The sequence below is a fragment of the Schistocerca piceifrons genome, chromosome 5 (genome assembly GCF_021461385.2).
Source record: "Schistocerca piceifrons isolate TAMUIC-IGC-003096 chromosome 5, iqSchPice1.1, whole genome shotgun sequence".
Taxonomy (NCBI): Eukaryota; Metazoa; Arthropoda; class Insecta; order Orthoptera; family Acrididae; genus Schistocerca; species Schistocerca piceifrons.
The window spans coordinates 252642917-252661073 of NC_060142.1; the positions used below are offsets into that span (position 1 = coordinate 252642917).

General features: G+C 42.3%; 1 protein-coding gene across 3 annotated transcripts in view; it reads left to right on the forward strand.

Annotated features, from left to right (window-relative positions):
• Positions 1-13314, forward strand: part of LOC124799257 (ejaculatory bulb-specific protein 3-like) — a 74687-nt gene extending 61373 nt beyond the window's left edge. For 2 of the 3 annotated variants that reach the window (XM_047262818.1, XM_047262819.1), the window contains exon 2: positions 13063-13314. In XM_047262818.1, the coding sequence (XP_047118774.1) occupies positions 13063-13256 (194 nt within the window). In that variant the 3' untranslated portion in view covers positions 13257-13314. The remainder of the gene's footprint in view (positions 1-13062) is intronic. The other variant, XM_047262816.1, reaches the window with a different exon arrangement.
• The last annotated feature ends 4843 nt before the right edge of the window (positions 13315-18157 follow it).

An 18157-nucleotide genomic window follows, 5' to 3' on the forward strand; every position in this document is an offset into this window, starting at 1 on the left:
TTGTTGTTAAGCAATAAAGTGTATTCCATGTAACAACAAATGACGAAATACGCGGGTTCACGTCAATGTGTTTTCTCTTAAAATTGTCCCAATCCGGTTTGTGAGGTATCAATCTCCTCAAGACAGTTTATGGAAAACTTGTTGAACAGTGCTTCACAACCGTGCAGTGAATCCATAGACATCCCAGGCTGTACTCGGGAGGCTCAAGTCGCCTCCAACTAATGTTGTATGATTTACTGGGCATAGACTTTCTTTGAATGAACCTAAAACAGCCACGGCGGAATCGGGCGGCCGATAAAATCATGTTGTACCTTAACTTGTGTGCTTCCAGAGAGCATATTAGTCACACTCAAATTTGATCTCAATAGAAACAATAATTCTGTTGATAGCATTGAACGCTCCACTTCAGTGGCGTCTGATCTGTCTCTCCCATAACGTTGAATGACTTGCTAAACATTTCGGAGCTTTTGCTTCGTGTTTCAGCCAGCTCTAGGTCCCTCGAATAATTAGAATGCGACCAGTTACTTAGAGGGCGATGAATTCGGAAATGATTACTTCGATATTTTACTGTCAAAATTTGAAGAATCGAGGTGTCCTTACTATGAACGTGATCTGATTTCACTATCTGTGTGTCGGCTGGTGAGTGTTCATCGGAGTACTTGAAACAACCGCCAAGTCTAAAAACCGCTATGTGCATTCCACAAGTACTAGCTACCGTAGTAGCTGCTTCGTTTGTGTAGTGGACCAAGAAGAGTCATTCAAGCCTCCAAATCAAGAAATCTGCAGCAAAGACTGTCACAGAGTCCTCTAAGCCTTTGGTTTCGTACTCTTCACTCGACTCCAAGCCAAAGGATCCCTATCAGCACTGGGAAAGGTGAGGCAAATTGCGAGCTCAGCTTGCACCTTGTATACGAGGCCAGCAGACTTCAGTACTTTCGCCAGCCGCTTGTGTGAGGATGGTCTCAGAACCCAAGCTAAAGGCGTCGCTAGTGCCACCGTGAGCCACAACTTGCAGAAAACTGCAGCCTGCATGGTCGATGAGCGCTGGCAGTGCCTCCGTGTCTCGTACAAGGGCCCACGACAGACATACCGAGTGCACGTTCTCTTTCTTTCGAGGCCTCAACGCTATCTGCCTGCTGAAGAGCAACCACCTGTGTACTCCCAGAACGAATGACCGAGGTGAGACTGCCAGCCTCCACGTTGACCCTCCGCCGCGATCGATGCGAACGCGTCATCATCCGCCACTCACCCCGCAGTAAGGGAAGATCCAGTGCGTCGGGTACACTGTGTGTAGAGCCCGTGGGCGAAACAAGTGATACCTGAGCGTTCCCACTCAACATGTCAGATTCTCAGAAAACGCTACAGTCCGAGGCAGTCATCTGAAGATAGGTGACAGTAGCCAATCGAGGATTCAGATATTTGCGAACTGTGGCCAGTTCCTCCTGCAACCAGTCACGTAAAGACATTCCCAAAAAATTGTAGTTAGAAATGGGGGGGGGCATTTTGCTTGTGACGACAACTGCCAGTGCTCGTGTGTCCTGTCCTCCTTGAGCACGTCTCTCATTGGCTGTGTACATCTCTGTACTTAGCCTTATGGTGAGAGAAAGCACACACAATTGTCTTCACCATCAGTCATTCAGCACATACTTCATTCAGGACACCATTCTGAGATTGTGGCCGCGCGGGATTAGCCGAGCGGTCAGGGCGCTGCAGTCATGGACTGTGCGGCTGGTTCCGGCGGAGGTTCGAATCCTCCCTCGGGCATGGGTGTGTGTGTTTGTCCTTAGGATAATTTAGTTTAAGTAGTGTGTAAGCTTAGGGACTGATGACCTTAGCAGTTTAGTCCCATAAGATTTCACACACATTTGAACTTTTTTTTTTTGAGATTGTGCTGGCGTCAGATGAAAATCTGTCATTTCGTCTACTAAGAACAAAGTAAACAATAGAACGAAGTCATTCTTTTCATAGAGATTAACGGCAGACAGGATTTAGCCAACGATGTTAATCGGACGGAACATTTTGAGTAAGGGTTCATGTTTTTACGAGATTCCCTTTCCTTTTTTACCTCTCCGGTTGCCCTCATTCAGGTTTGTGGCGTTTTCTAATCTCGAGGTAAATAGACAATTGAATTATGAGTATTTATTGCGCCACAAAGACACATTATGGATGTCATACACAGACAATAATGAATTAAGCAAAACGTCAGCAGTCCATTCCACGAGTTTGCTCGCGGGGTTCTCTTTCGCTGGCACTGTTTTCCATGTATCAAGCAATAAATGAAACGTGTCGCATATTTTTACAATAATCATATAAATACAGTTCACATACACAATGTCAATATGCAACTTGCATATTTTTGGGCGACTTCCCTACAACTTAATTTTGGCATACTTTTACAAAAATACAGATATTGTCGGTCACGGTGACTCATCTCGACATAAGCTTCTGCTGAATTGCCGATGGCATCTCCTAAAAATCTATAGAGGGTGTTTCAAAAATACTTTTTCAAACCATTTACATCAAAGAAGAACAAACAAATTTTCACAACAAACACATATTGGACTATCGCAAACAGTATAGGCTAGGCATCAGTATCATGTGCGGGCTGGAATTCTAGATGACTGTCTGGTAGGTCCATACGTGCTCCCAGCACGTCTCACAGGCCTGCCTACCGGGACTTTATTCAAAACAATCTCCAAGCGCCACTAGAGGATGTGCCCCTGCGTATAAGAAGAAACAAGAGGGTTATGCATGATTGAACTCAAGCGCACTTCAGTCTCAGTGGTCGAGATGCTCTTTCCGGTATTCACTGTGACAAATGGATAGGTAGAGGAGGACAAGTTCCACGGATACGTGTTCCTCATTCAGTCCTTTGGATTACTATTCTCTGGAGGCACCGTAAACAAATGGTCCACGCAGCAGATCACCGGATGCCGAAATTCTTTTTCGGCGTGTCACGGACGTTTTTGGATAGACGATCGCATGCATCTTTAGAAGCAAGAGAGAACATTTAGAGCATTTGGATGAAATTACGTGTTGATGAGCTGCAGTCACCTAAACTGTAAACTTTAATTAACAAATCGAAAACGAAGGATTTAAGATATATGTTTATATGGGCTTTTTTACCTGTTTTGATATAAGGAACGTGTCCCCAAAGTTCGAGAAAGTACCTTTTAAACTCCCTGTATAGAAGCATACCTCTCACCACTAGTTTAAGAGATGTGACTTCATAAAAACGAAGTATAAGTATGTATTTCACAGTGAGATTAAGGTGCCTAAATTCCAGCACTGTTTTAATTTGCTTTAATTTGTTTTTTGTATGTTTGTCTTTTGTATGTTAAATTAATTGTTATGTATGTGAATGTGCCAGCAACCATGTTCGATTTACCTATTTCTCCCATAACTCGTTCTGCGCTGTAACAGAATAAAATGCACATTATTTTTACGAAGTTTAAAACAACTTTAAAATGATGTGAAATATTATCATCTCAAAAGAAATTTCATACTAATTCTAAAACTGGTCATGGATTTTACTAGTCTCTAATATTTCATAAGGTACGGAACATTTAACATAATAACAAGTTTGTTTGTGTGGCCATCCTCCGCAGCAAACATATAAATACTTGTTTTGTAAATAAAACTGCCTTTCCTGCTGCTATTTACTTTATTTATCCCATACGCGTTTCGCCTTCTCCTGTTCTAAGATCAGTGGGATCTATAACGATACAGTTTTGTTAGTTATAGATTATCAAACAGTTCACTTCGCGATTTTTTGTAAAAAAAGTAATTACTTACGATTTGCTGATCTGCGTTTCCTCACATCTGTAACTAGTAGCAGGAAAGGCAGTTTTATTCACAAAACAAGTGTTTAACATAATGATTAATCACTTCTTAATATTAATTCCTTGATGCATTTTGGTAACAGATGTATGTGTAAAACACAATTTTTTGTTCACTAGTATCAATTGAATTAACGTTACATTTGAAAACTGCTTGCTAAGTTTAAATTTGTGTTCACTGTCCTATAAAACATTGCACCAGCCACTATGCAGCCTCATTGTGAAAGCTGTTTTCAAACAAGCAATTAGTTAGTTGACGTTCGTAAGCATCTAGAAATCGCCCTGACTACCATCAAACGATTAGCAGGGCTTCTGAGAGTCTTATACCAGACGTACCAAAGGTACCCCAAGTGCTCTCCTCTTCTGCGGACCCTGTCTCTTCTGCTGGAAGTGTGGCATTTGTCATTACATGACTGCGACTGGTGTGTCATTTGTTGGTCTAGGCGTCCTTTACGGGGTAGACCGGAACCAGGGAGGATTCATACCCATCCCTCTAACAAGCAGGTTCGAGACGCTGTCTTTTGGTTCAAATGACTCTGAGCACTATGAGGCTTAACACCCTAAAACTCAGAACTACTTAAACCTAACTAACCTAAGGACAACACACGCATCCATGCCCGAGGCAGGATTCGAACCTGCAACCGTAGCGGTCGCGCAGTTCCCGACTGAAGCGCCTAGAACTGCTCGGCCACAAGGGCCGGCGGCGTTGTAGAAATTGAGACAGTGGGACACACTTCACCTGATGGGAGACCAGCTTTGTCCTGTATCGAGAAGAGACAAACGCAGAATCGTTGGCAGTATAGCGAATAGTGGTACCCATTAAGAAAATGTCAGCAATGAACAGGAAAGAACACCATGTGCGCTCAGATGTGTTTGGTTCAGGGCTCAATCAACATGTTGAAGTAACTTCTCCAGCAGCCATTGAGGGAACAGGGTGCAACCAGCGCAGATTGTGGCACACGTTAGAACACATTATGTCCGTCGCCTGCGCTCCAAGATCATACTGGGATCATTCCAGCAATTGACAGAGAAGGTTGAGAAGACCAGCCTTTTGCACAGAGTTTCAATGAAGCTCACAATTTGCAACACTGCTCCCAGAAAAGATGGTGGCCCCCTGTTTCTGAAGCGAGTGTACGGACTGAACCAGGGACTTCGAAGATTCAGAAAAAAAAACAAGGTTGCGATCTGCTGGACTTGCGCCATAGGGTTGAGAACTGTAGGGTCCCCCCAAATGGGCCAGATGGGCATTACACACCCATGTAGCTGATTGTGGTTGGGGCGCACAGATTAGTCGATCCAGTCCAGATAATGACAGCTGTAGGAGACATGGAAGTGTTAGTGTGAGATCCAATGAAATGCCCCCACAGGCGAGAATCCTAATTGTTAACTGTCGAAGCATTCACAACAAAGCGCTAGAGTTTGAAGCGCTCCTGAAAAGCACTGAAACTCACATATTACTGGGTACAGAAAGCTGGTTAATTCCTGAAGCTGATAGCAGTGAGATTTTTGGGGAAAATTTGATTGTGTATCGAAATTACAGCCAACGGAGAATGGAGGATATGTATTAGTCGCTGTAGACAATTCATTCAAATTCACCCAGATACAAACGGAAGCAACATGCGAGATTCTTTGGGCAAGACTCCATATCAGAAGTGGTCATAAAATTGTAATTGGATTCTCCTATTGATCATTAGGCTCGCCTCGTGAAGAAACTGAAAATTTTGGAGTAAACCTCAATACCATTGTACTTGAGGTCCCCAATCATATTATAATCATTGCAGGAGACTTCAATGACCAAAATATCAATTGGGAAAATTACAGTTCCGTTAGTGGTAGGCGTGACAAGACATCCTGTGAAACATTGCTAAATGGTTCTCTGGAAACTACCTAGAACATATGGTTCGAAACCTTAATCAGGATGGAAATATGTTAGATCTAATGCCAACAAGCGGACCTGACCTATTGATGTCCACATCGAAACTGGTATCAGTGACCATTGTGGCAACAACGATTAACAAAGTACAAAGAGCAACTTAAACAAGTAGAAATATTTGTATGTTTAGTAAACTAGACAAAAAGCAATAGTGTCATATCCCAACGAACTTAAAGCACAGGATAGGAGCACGTAGTGAAGCTTTGGCTGGAGTTTAAAACAATAGTTGATCATGAACTGAATAGAGCTGCATCGAATAGAACTGTTCATAACGTGAGGAACCCTCCGTGTTATACAGTCACTGTAAACAAACTTCTATTGAAACAGAAGCAACTGAACAATACGTGTAAAAAAAAAGCTTAGGGTATAGCTAGAGAGATGCTGAATGAAACTCGTTTGGCTGTTAAGATAGTAATCCACGAAGCCTTCAATGACTATCATAGCAGGAATTTGTCTAATGATCTTTCACCAAACCCAAAGAAATTCTAGTCATATGTAAAGGCTGCTAGTGTCCAGTTACTCGGGGTAGAGACACGAAGTGAAACTGATACTATTAAAACGAAAAGAGAAATGCTTAACCCCGTTTTCAAACGTTTCTTTACAAAGAAAAACCCAGAAGAACTGCCCTAGTTTAATTCCCGTACCACTGAAAGATGAGTAAAATAGATATTAATGTCACTGGTGTTGAATAACTGTTGAAATCATTAAAATTCAACAAAGCTCCAGGGCTCGATGGAATCCCTATTGGATTTTATACTGAATTTTTGGCTGTTAGTCTCTCTTTTAACAGTAATCTCTCGTGGATCCTTCGAAAAAAGAAAACAGTACTCGGTAGTTGTAAGAAATCACAGGTCATATCCGTTTGCAAAAAGGGTAGTAGAAATGATTCACAAAACTACCGTTCAGTATCCTTGATATTGTGTCTTCTTAGGCTTTCCAGGCTTTCCTTGGGTTTGATGTCGGATCCTAAGATCAACTCGATTCCATACTTCGGCGATCCACCATCATCAGGTGAACGCTGCTGCTGCTGTTGCTAATAGCCGCTGAAAACTGTAAAATAAATCGTCGACGATTTGCAGCCTCGGTATCAGTTTCCAGCGGGGTGCAGCCAGCAGCAGCGTTCTTCTGAAGACGGCGGACAGTTGCATCGCCGAAATATTGAATTAAGTTGATTTCAGGATCCGGCAGCAAACCCCGGGATATGTTCAGTCCCTGATATCTGTTTGTCGGTGACTATTAGAATATACTTTTAGCTCAAACATAATGAGATATCTTGAACGGAATGCATTTTCCATGCCAACCAGTACGGATTCCGAAAACATCGATCATGTGAAACTCATCTCGCACTTTTCTCACGAGACATACTAAAGGCTTTGGATCAAAGCATTCGGCTAATGCAGTATTTCGCGATTTGCGAAAATCATTAGATTCAGTACCACGTCTACTCTTATTATCAAAAGTACGGGTATGTGGAATATGAAGCGAAATTTGTGACTGCAATGAAGCTTTTTTTGGCAGGTAGACGCAGCAAGTTATTTTGGATGGATGGTCATGGATAAATGTAGAAGTAACTTCGGTTGTGCTCCAGGAAAGTCTGTTGCGACACTGTCTGTATATATTGTCTAATAATGACATTGCAGACAATATTAATAGTAACCTCAGGCTTTTTTTCCAGATCATGCAGTCAATGAAGTATTGTCTGAAGGAATTTGCACAAACACTCAATCAGATCTTGATAAGATTTCAAAGTGAAGCAAATATTCGCAACTTTCTTTAAATGTTCGTAAATGTAAAACTTCGGTCTTCACAAAATCAAAAAAATGTAAATATCCAATGAATATAGTACCAGTGAGGCAACACACAAATACCCGGGTTTAACGCTTAGTAAGCACATGAAATGGAAAGTTTACATAGGCTCAGTCGTGGGTAAAGCACCGTGGTAAACTTCGGTTTACTGGCAGAAAACTCAGGAAATGCAATTAAGATGCAAAGGAAATTGCTTACAAATCACTCGTTCAATCCATCCTAAAATACTTCTCAATTTTGTGGGATTCGTACCAAATAAGACTAACAGGGGATTTTGAACGTATACAGAGGAGGGGTCACGAATGGTTACAGATTTGTTTTATCAGTGGGAGAGTGTCACAGATACGCTGAAGAAACTGAGTTCCTAGTCTCGTAAAGACAGACGCAGTCTATCCTGAGGAAGCCAACTTACGAAGTTTTCAGAACTGGATTTGAAATATACACACTGAGGTGACAAAAGTCATGACATACCTCCTGATATTTTAACGGACCACCTTTTGCCCGGCGTGGTACAGCAACTCGATGTGACATGGACTCAACAAGTCGTTCGAAGGCCCTTGCAGAAATATTGCGCCATGCTGCCTCTACAGGCGACCATAATTACGAATGTGTTGCCAGTGCAGGAGTTTGTGCGCGAACTGACCTCTCGATTATGTCCGATAAATGTTCTATGGGTGGCCAGATCATGCGCTCGAATTGTCCGGAATGTTCTTCAAATCAGTCGTGAACAATTATAGTCCGATGACATGATGCACTGCCTCTACAGGCGACCATAATTACGAATGTGTTGCCAGTGCAGGAGTTTGTGCGCGAACTGACCTCTCGATTATGTCCGATAAATGTTCTATGGGTGGTCAGATCATGCGCTCGAATTGTCCGGAATGTTCTTCAAATCAGTCGTGAACAATTATAGTCCGATGACATGACGCACTGTCATCCATAAAAATTCCATCTTTATTTGGGAACATGAAGTCGATGAATGGGTGCAAATGGTCTCCAAGCAGCCGACTATAGCCATTTCATGGCTGCAAATGGTCTGCAAGTAGCCGATCCAGTCAGTGATCGGTTCAGGTGGATCCTAGGGCCCAGTCCAAGCCATGAAAACGCAGCCTACACCATTATGGAGCCACAATTAGCTTACCCAATACCTTCTTGACAACTTGGGTCAGTGGCTTCGTGGGGTCTGTACCAAACTCGATCCCTTCCTATACCTCCTAACAACTGAAAACTGGACTTATCTGGCCAGACAACGATTTTCCAATCCTCTGGGGCCAACCGATATGGCCACGAGCCTAAGAGAAACGCTGCAATCGATGTTGTGCTGTTACGATAGGCACTCGCGTCGGTCGTCTGCTGTCGTAGCCTCTTGACGCCACATTTCGCCGCACTGTCCTGAGGGATACGTTCGTCACTCATTCTGCGGATCAGGGATCCGACAGTTTGTTGGTAGGTTTGTGGATGTATTTGGTGTTAGACGTCCACGGATGTTTATGTACAGGTCATGTAATTCACGTAAATAACGGGCCGTTGATTTGCGTACTCGGTGGTGGCGACCTATGCCGACCAAGGTGAGTTCTATAGGATTTACATCAGGCGAACTTGGTCGCCGAGATATTAACCTGAGTTTACTATAACGATCCTCAAACCTCTGTAGCACGGTTCTAATTCCAAGACATTGACAATTATACTACTGAAAGATGTCATCGCCATCGGGGAAGATATCAGTCATGAAGGGATGTAGGTGGCTCACCGCTGTCAGTGTGCCTTGGATGACTACCACAGGTCCGATGCAAACGCAGGAAAAAGTCTCCCACAGCATAATACTGCTCCCACCAATCTGCATCCGTGGCGCGCTGTGCGTTCGTGCCGCCGTTCACCTCGATCACGGCGTTTGTGGAGACGACCATCGATCTAGTGTAGCAAAAGTGAGACTCACTCGAAGAGCCAACAGGTTTCCTTTGATCGACGCTCAAATCCCGATTGACGCCTGCCCGCTGCAGTCGTAACAGACGATGTCGTTGAGTCAACATATGAACACCTAGGGGTGGCCTGCTGCAGAGCTCCATGTTCAGAAATGTACGATGGAGAGTGTGCTCCGAAACACTTGTGCATGCACAAGCATTTTGCTCTTTTAGCAGAGATTCCACTTATCACCATCTATCTTACTTTACAGAGCAGATAAGCCTGCGAATCCTACGTTCTGTGAAGAGTCGTTAACTTCCAACGATTTAGCACCTAATTGTACTTTCACTGTCCATCTACCTCTTTCCATAGATGCTCACGACTGTAGCATGTGAACATTCGACCAGTTTCGCGGTTTTCCAGATACTCGTTCACAGGCTCTGCGTAATAACTATCTGCCCTTTCTCAAAGTCGCTTATGTCAATGGAATCCCTCTCCCTTTTTTTTTTTATCAGATCAATGTGCAACCTGTATTATTGGTGGGTTTCGGCTTCGTGTCCATCTACGATAGTGCATTCGCTGTTCTGCTGACTGAAGTTGAGCTGCATTCCTATTTTCTTTTTTATTTTAATACATATTCCAGCGTTAACTACATGTGATGTGTTGATACTATTATTCAACGGATTAGAAATCCTGTTCTTCCTACCATTACGTTACTAATCCCCTCTGTATCTAACTTCAAACTATCCGTTTCCCTTTACAAGGTCTCTAACCTACCTACTCGAATAAGGCATCTAACATTACAAGGTCTCTAACCTGCCAACTCGAATTAGGCATCTAACATTCCTCACTCCGACCAGTACAACGCCAGATTTGTTCGTTCTGGCTACGACATCCTCATGAGTAACTCCTGCCCGCATATCCGTCATGGAATCTACTGTACTTCACAAATATTTTTGCCCAAGCACATGCTGTGAGCATTAAAGCGTACAGTAGAGCTGCTCGTCCTCAGAAAAAAACATCAGCTGCAGCTTACGGTTCGTTTCAGCTGTTCGCACTAGAAGCTTTGCAAGACCATGTAGTTTAATGTTACAAGGTTAGACTAGTGCCCTAGTGAGAATGGCCGGAAATGGATTTGAACCGTCGTTATCACGAATGCGAGTGCAGAGTGCTAACCACTGCGCTACCTCACTCGCTGTGTTTGTTTTAAAGTTCATTGTTCCCACGTTATTTGAACGTCATATTGGAAAGGCAGCTAGACCCCACCCCTTCCCCCCCTCAGGAGCCATACGTCAGTCGGGGATCTTCACAGATATTTGTGTGTTTGTTTTGGTTGGTTGATTTGGGAAAGGGGACTAAACAGCGAGGTCATCGGTGCCATCGGATCAGAGAAGACTCTAAAAAATATGGGACTTAACATCTGAGGTCAGCAGTCTGCAAGACTTAGAACCGCTTAAACCTAACGAACCTAAGGACGTCACACACATCCCTGCCCGAGGCAGGATTCGAACCTGAGACCGTAGCAGCAGCGTGGTTCCGGACTTAAGCACCTAGAACCGCTCGGCGACAGTGACTGGCTGATTAGGGAAGAATGGGGAAGGAAGCCGGCCGTGCCCTTTCATATTTGCCTGAAGAGATTTAGGGAAATCACGGAAAACCTAAGTGAGAATGGCCGGAAACGGATTTGAACCGTCGTTATCACGAATGCGAGGATAGAGTGCTAACCACTGAGCTATCTCACTTGCTGTGTTTGTTTTAAAGTTCATTGTTCCCACGTTATTTGAACGTCAGTGATATTGAAGTTTCGGTAAGAGCATCGAGGGTTCATTTCGCGATTTGTACATTCTACAACAACACTAAAATTTTTCAATGATAGATAACGGAAAATTATAATTTCCTGCACAAACACATTATATTAGATCAACTTTTAGGGCGAGTCCGTGGCTGTGGGTGGATTACTTTCAAACTTTAGCTTGTTAATAACCTGATGGTCTGTGTTTCAAACGCTTGGATTCTGTGAAGCTAGGTTCGTATGGTACATGTTGAAAGACTGCTCGGAAGAACACGAGTTCGAGGCCAGTCTATGGATGTAATGAATTATTTTATAAAATTCTCAGTAATAAATGTACTCTTAATTATTAGTTATTCGTCTTATGTTTTGTTCTGTTAACGGTTTCCACATGATTCTTTTCTCATGAATTCTTCCTAGAATGTTTTTATTTTATGCTTTATGTATCATGCAGTATTTTATTGATGCAGTTTTTTATCATCCTTCGGTGCAGCAATATATAAAATATTTCCAGTATTTTTTCCTACCATTTATCACGATCCTATCTAAGTTTCCACACAACGCCCTGCTTCAGACATCTGATTCAAAAACGTTTCCAAAATTTTACTCTCATCTGTAGCAGTAAAGCTCTCGCAATAACTCCTTCAGCTCCGTTATCTTGTATACTTATTCTTCATACTCTTTAATTTGTCTTAGATATTATACCAAGGCTCACCCTTATTCAATAATTTTTTTAGTTAGACAGTTCCTACTCTCCATCGGAGAACTATCGTCACTTAGAATACGAGCCTTTTAGATGTGCTTGCTAGTAGTCAGAGTTCCCTTTAAGAATCCTGAAATTAAGATGTTTTATAGCTGACATCCAACCTTCTAACCACTTGCTAAAAATTATCACTGACCTTCGACCCACTGTTGCGCCTGATCAAAGGTTAAATGGAACCATACTGTTCGCCTGCGTACACAACTCAACAAATTAACTGGTAAGTTGGGTGGTACTGTCCTGAATGCGTGTAGTTTTATACTGAGGTTTTAGTAAGAAGGTTTAGTGCGAAACGAATGGTTCCATTTACCGTTTATAGCACGCTTCTCTTCAGAATGATGTGGTATGTATGTAATTATGGACACCCATGTGCTACAAACACACACACACACACACACACACACACACACACACACACACACACACACACAGAAACAGAAATAGTTTAGTGTCTTCTTGTTCCTTTAACGTGTTACTTGGGCGTGGATCGCTATCTTTAACTAAAGAATATCCATTACCAACACGAACATCTGTGCTTGTGAGTACAATAGTGTATTTTAAGTAAGTCTTACAAAAAAATTTATGCCTACTCCTCGGTCACTGTTGACGATCGTCGTCTCTACATGTACTTTTTTTTAATACACTTTCCACAAACTTAACGATACTTTTCAGTTTCATTTTAAATTAAGTATTTCAAATTCAGTATTCACTACTGCTATGAAAAATCTAGTTACTCATTTTACAAATGAGTGACTAAACACACTTTATCCAAAAAATGTAGACTAAGTCACATTTTAATGCAGAAGGCATGTGGATGCAACAATGTAACACAACAGTGATTCTGTGTCTGGATGGAAGCGTATAGAAAACTGGTGTGATTAGGAGCCTGATACGGCTGGTGTTGCAATCTATATAGTCATAGTTAATATTCATGTGCAACCATAGTTTTCGGAGACGACCTTCTACAAAACAAATGAAATGTAACTGTTTTATCCGTGTACAATGCTTTATGTAACCAATCTACTGTCGATAGATACCATGTGGCGGCTATTGGAGAAAGGGTGCAACAGCTGTACGGACGACGAGCTGAAGGTGTTGAGGTTCATGGTGTACCTGTCCAACAACAGACCGAATGAGTGGCGGAAGATCCTGAACCAGTGCGACCCACATGGCGAATTCAGGAGGAGGAACGGCGCACAGTTGAGACAATACGGCGTTGCTGTGTAATCCTCTTGTATACAGTACAAACTGTAGATCTGTGCACGACAATAAAAGCGTTGCTTACTTAAAAATCAATATTTCAATTAAACCATTGACGAGCCCCATGAAATAACAATAGTATGGTTGCCACGAGTTCGTACGGCTTTTATTAAGAAGAGGACCGTCAGTGGAGGCAGAAATGACCTACCTAGTATAGACTGGGATGTCTATGGATTCATTACAGGTGGTGTGAATTACTTTTGAACACATTATCGGAAAACTGTCTTGAGCAGCTAAATCGACAGCCAACGCGTAATGTAAATATTTTAGATCTGGTAGCCACGAACAGACCAGGCCTCATCGAAGGTGTCAGTGTTGAGACAGGGATTAATGATCATGATGTTCTCATTACGACTATGGTTACGAAAGTTAAAAAGTCGGTCAAGAAGGCTAGGAGATATTCTTACTAGAAAGAGCAGATAAGCAGTTGTTAGCATCCCACTTAGTAAATGAATCGACTTCATTTACTTCCGGTACGATGGACGTGGAGGAATTATGGGCAAATATTAAAGACATTGTAAATCACGTTTTCGACAAGTATGTGCCGAAAAAGTGGGTTACGGACGGGAAAGACCCACCGTGGTTTAACAGCGCAATTCGGAGAATGCTCAGGAAGCAAAGGCCAGTTGCACTCGCGGTACAAGAAAGAGCGGGAGAATGAGGACAGGCAAAAGTTAGTAGAGATTCGTGCTGCTGTAAAAATAGCGATGCGCGAAGCATTCAACCACTACCACCGTCATACCTTAGCAAAAGATCTTGTTCAAAACCCAAGGAAATTCTGGTCTTACGGAAAATCGGTAAGCGGGTCGAAGGTTTCCATCCAGTCACTCACTGATCAGTCTGACCTGGCAACGGAAGACAGCAAAATGAAAGCTGATATTTTAAATTCAGCATTTGAGAAATCTTTCACGCAGGAGGATCGTACAAACATACCGCCGTTTGAGTCTCGTACAGATTCCCGTATGGAGGACATAGTGATAGACATCCCTGGGGTTGTGAACCAGCTGAATGGGTTGAAAATAAATAAATCGCCAGGTCCTGATGGGATTTTACAGAGAGTACTCTACTGCATTGGTTCCTTACTTAGCTTGCATTTATCGCGAATCTCTTGCCCAGCGTAAAGTCCCGAGCGACTGGAAAAAAGCGCAGGTGACGCCTGTATATGAGAAGGGTAGAAGGACGGATCATCAAAATTACAGACAAATATCTTTAACATCGCGTTGTTGCAGGATTCTCGAATATATTCTCAGTTCGAATATAATGAATTTCCTTGAGACAGAGAAGTTGCTGTCCATGTATCAGCACGGCTTTAGAAAGCATCGCTCCTGCGAGACGCAACTCGCCCTTTTTTCACATGATATCTTGCGAACCATGGATGAAGGGTATTAGACGGATGCCATATTCCTTGACCTCCGGAAAGCGTTTGACTCGGTGCCCCACTGCAGACTCCTAACTAAGGTACGAGCATATGGGATTGGTTCCCAAGTATGTGAGTGGCTCGAAGACTTCTTAAGTAATAGTACCTAGTACGATGTCCTCGATGATGAGTGTTCATCGGAGGTGAGGGTATCATCTGGAGTGCCCCAGGGAAGTGTGGTAGGTCCGCTGTTGTTTTCTATCTAAATAAATGATCTGTTGGATAGGGTGGATAGTAATGTGCGGCTGTTTGCTGATGATGCTGTGGTGTACGGGAAGGTGTCGTCGTTGAGTGACTGTACGAGGATACAAGATGACTTGGACAGGATTTGTGACTGGTGTAAAGAATGACAGCTAACTCTAAATATAGATAAATGTAAATTAATGCAGATGAATAGGAAAAAGAATCCCGCAATGTTTGAATACTCCACTAGTAGTGTAGCGCTTGACACAGTCACGTCGATTAAATATTTGGGCGTAACATTGCAGAGCGATATGAAGTGGGAGAAGCATGTAATGGCAGTTGTGGGGAAGGCGGGTAGTTGTCTTCAGTTCGTTGGTAGAATTTTGGGAAGATTTGGTTCATCTGTAAAGCAGACCGCTTATAAAACACTGATACGACTTATTCCTGAGTACTGCTGGAGCGTTTGGGATCTCTATCAGGTCGGATTGAGGGAGGTCAAAGAAGCAATTCAGAGGCAGGCTGCTAGATTTGTTACTGGTAGGTTTGATCATCACGCGAGTGTTACGGAAATGCTTCAGGAACTCGGATGGGAGTCTCTGGAGGAAAGGAGGCGTTCTTTTCGTGAATCGCTACTGACGAAATTTAGAGAACCAGCATTTGAAGCTGACTGCAGTACAATTTTACTGCTGCCAACTTACATTTCGCGGAAAGACCACAAAGATAAGATAAGAGAGATTAGGGTTCGTACAGAGGCATGTAGGCAGTCATTTTTCCCTCGCTCTGTTTGGGAGTGGAACAGGGAGAGAAGATGCTAGTTGTGGTACGAGGTACCCTCCGCCACGCACCGTATGGTGGATTGCGGAGTATGTATGTAGATGTAGAAATATCTCCCCTTTTCTAAGATTTTTTATTTTTATTGTTTTATTTATTTTTATTCATACAAGAAATTATCATGGTAATAGAATGAAAGGCAATAGCTCAGAATACAAATATACACAGAATACGTAAGTACACTCTATGAAGATTGAGCAGGTGGTCGACCGTGGCCTTGCAGAACGAATCATCTCGGCATTTTTCCTGAAGTCATTTAGGAAAACTACAGGAAACCCAAATAAGGATGACCGCACAGAGCGAACTCCATACCCTCGAATATGAGGTCATTGTCTATACAGCTGCACTGTTCATTCAATTGTTCCCTATTATACAATGTTATTTGATTTACACACAATTACATACAATATACAACGTCGTTATGCTCTTCGTCACCGCACACATCAAGGAAACCCGCTGTTGACTTTTGAGCCATGAAGATATTGCTACGCTCCTTGCACGAACTTCTGCCTGTTCGGAAACCTGACTCCACAGCCACAAACATTCAGCTGCGCTCTACGTTTATCTGAAAAACTGAGTCGACGTCCCCACATGACGAGTGAGTCGCTGAACTCAGGACATTGCGATTTTCTTGTAAAAGTTGTAGGTCGTGAGATCATGCATCGGAATTAACAGGGTGTTCCAGTTATCCCTCTTCATTATTAACCACTACTCCGAGTCCTCGAAGCAATCTTTGACTGTGTAGTATCCGTTACTTATGAAGAATATTTTTACTGCCTTTTTGTTCGGATGTATTTTAGTAACTCCTCACATTTCCCTGCTAAATTTGATAAAAAATCTTATTCTCGGTCAGAAAATGTTGGTTTGAGCATTTGGTTTTGACATTATGAACAACTTCCCCTTTTCGTCCAAATACGCGTTTTACGTTCTTTGTATTTCATTCAGATTTCCATTAGGGAGCTTGTTTGAAGCTCTTGTCTCGACAGCGACATTCCATTTAGTTGTTGCGGAGAAAGAGACGTGAGCAACGGATATTACACTACACTAACTTTTTGCCTGCTTGTCGTTAGCGAAAGGTCGCGTTAAGAGATCGCGCTTGTTTTGTGACTCTCATTACCAACGTAAAAAAGAAGTAAGTATTCATTTAGAATAACCAGTATTAAAATTTTTAGTGTTTTAGTAGTTTCATCAGCAAACATGATAATCCTAGAAGATCAAAAAATACCTTAGAAGACAATATTATCGTGCATTAACAATGGCATGATTAAAAAAAACTAAATAACTTTGATTTATGAGATGTGTTAAAGCACTAAATTGTTGCTTTTGCGAAGGACCAAAGGCCCAGATTACAATCGTTGGTTTTAAATAAGGTTATAGTCAGAGGCGAAAATGATGTCATGTAAAAAGTTTTATGTGGATGAACTCCAGAGAAGAAAAAGTAACCAAATATTTAAGATGTAGGTGTATATTTAGGAAGGAGAAGACTACACTGTGATTTTCACTTTTAGGGGCATTTTGAAGGGCCAGGTGTATCAAACAATCTTATCTCAATGGAAGCGCTGCTGTTGGTAGTTGAAATAACTATAGGTGTCACACTACATGCTCACAGTTTAATAAATCGTATAGACGTCAAGCAGGTATAATGGATAGCCAACCAGTTGCAATAAATGGCGGTTTTCGAATAAGCTTTGTCGTGGTTTCGACGGATTTTAAACCCGTCTTCCTCAGAGGGACATGTGGCTCCTATTTAAGATATTAGTTTTACTGATGTGACGAGCCCTTGATTCGAGGAGCCTTAATTTTTACATACGGACATACAGAACGCTGCCGTTACATATCGTGTGGAAACAGCTTTTCTGGTTGATTGCTAATATGAAGTTTGTTTGCCCTTCTAAGGAAGACAGGTTTATTTGAAAACCTCCATTTATTGCAACTGGTTGGCTGTGTGTTATACCTGCTGTCCTGTAACCGTCGATGTAGTCCAGCCATGTTCAAAGTATAGGCGTCAAGCTATGTGTACAGAAGAGCTCTCCTCATCATTTAATATGGTAACGTATTTCGAAATAGGCGTATTAACATTTTCTGGGTAAGTTTCATTTGATCACTTGTAAGTAGGCTGTTTATGTTTTCTTTATGTAAGTAGGCTGTTTAGGTTCTTATATTGGTAACGCCGCCGCCACGTAGCGCTCTCTGTATGAAAATGAAATCACTGGCTGTGTGCAGTCTGTGGCTAGTTTGCATTGTTGTCTGCCATTGTAGAGGGGCAGCTGGATGTTAACAACGCGTAGCGTTGCTCAGTTGGAGGTGAGCCGCCAGCAGTGGTGGATATGCGGGGAGAGATGGCGGAGTTTTGTAATTTGTAATGAACTGCTATATTTATATATGATGATATCAAGGTAAATGCATTGTTTGTTCTCTACTAATATCTTTCATTTGC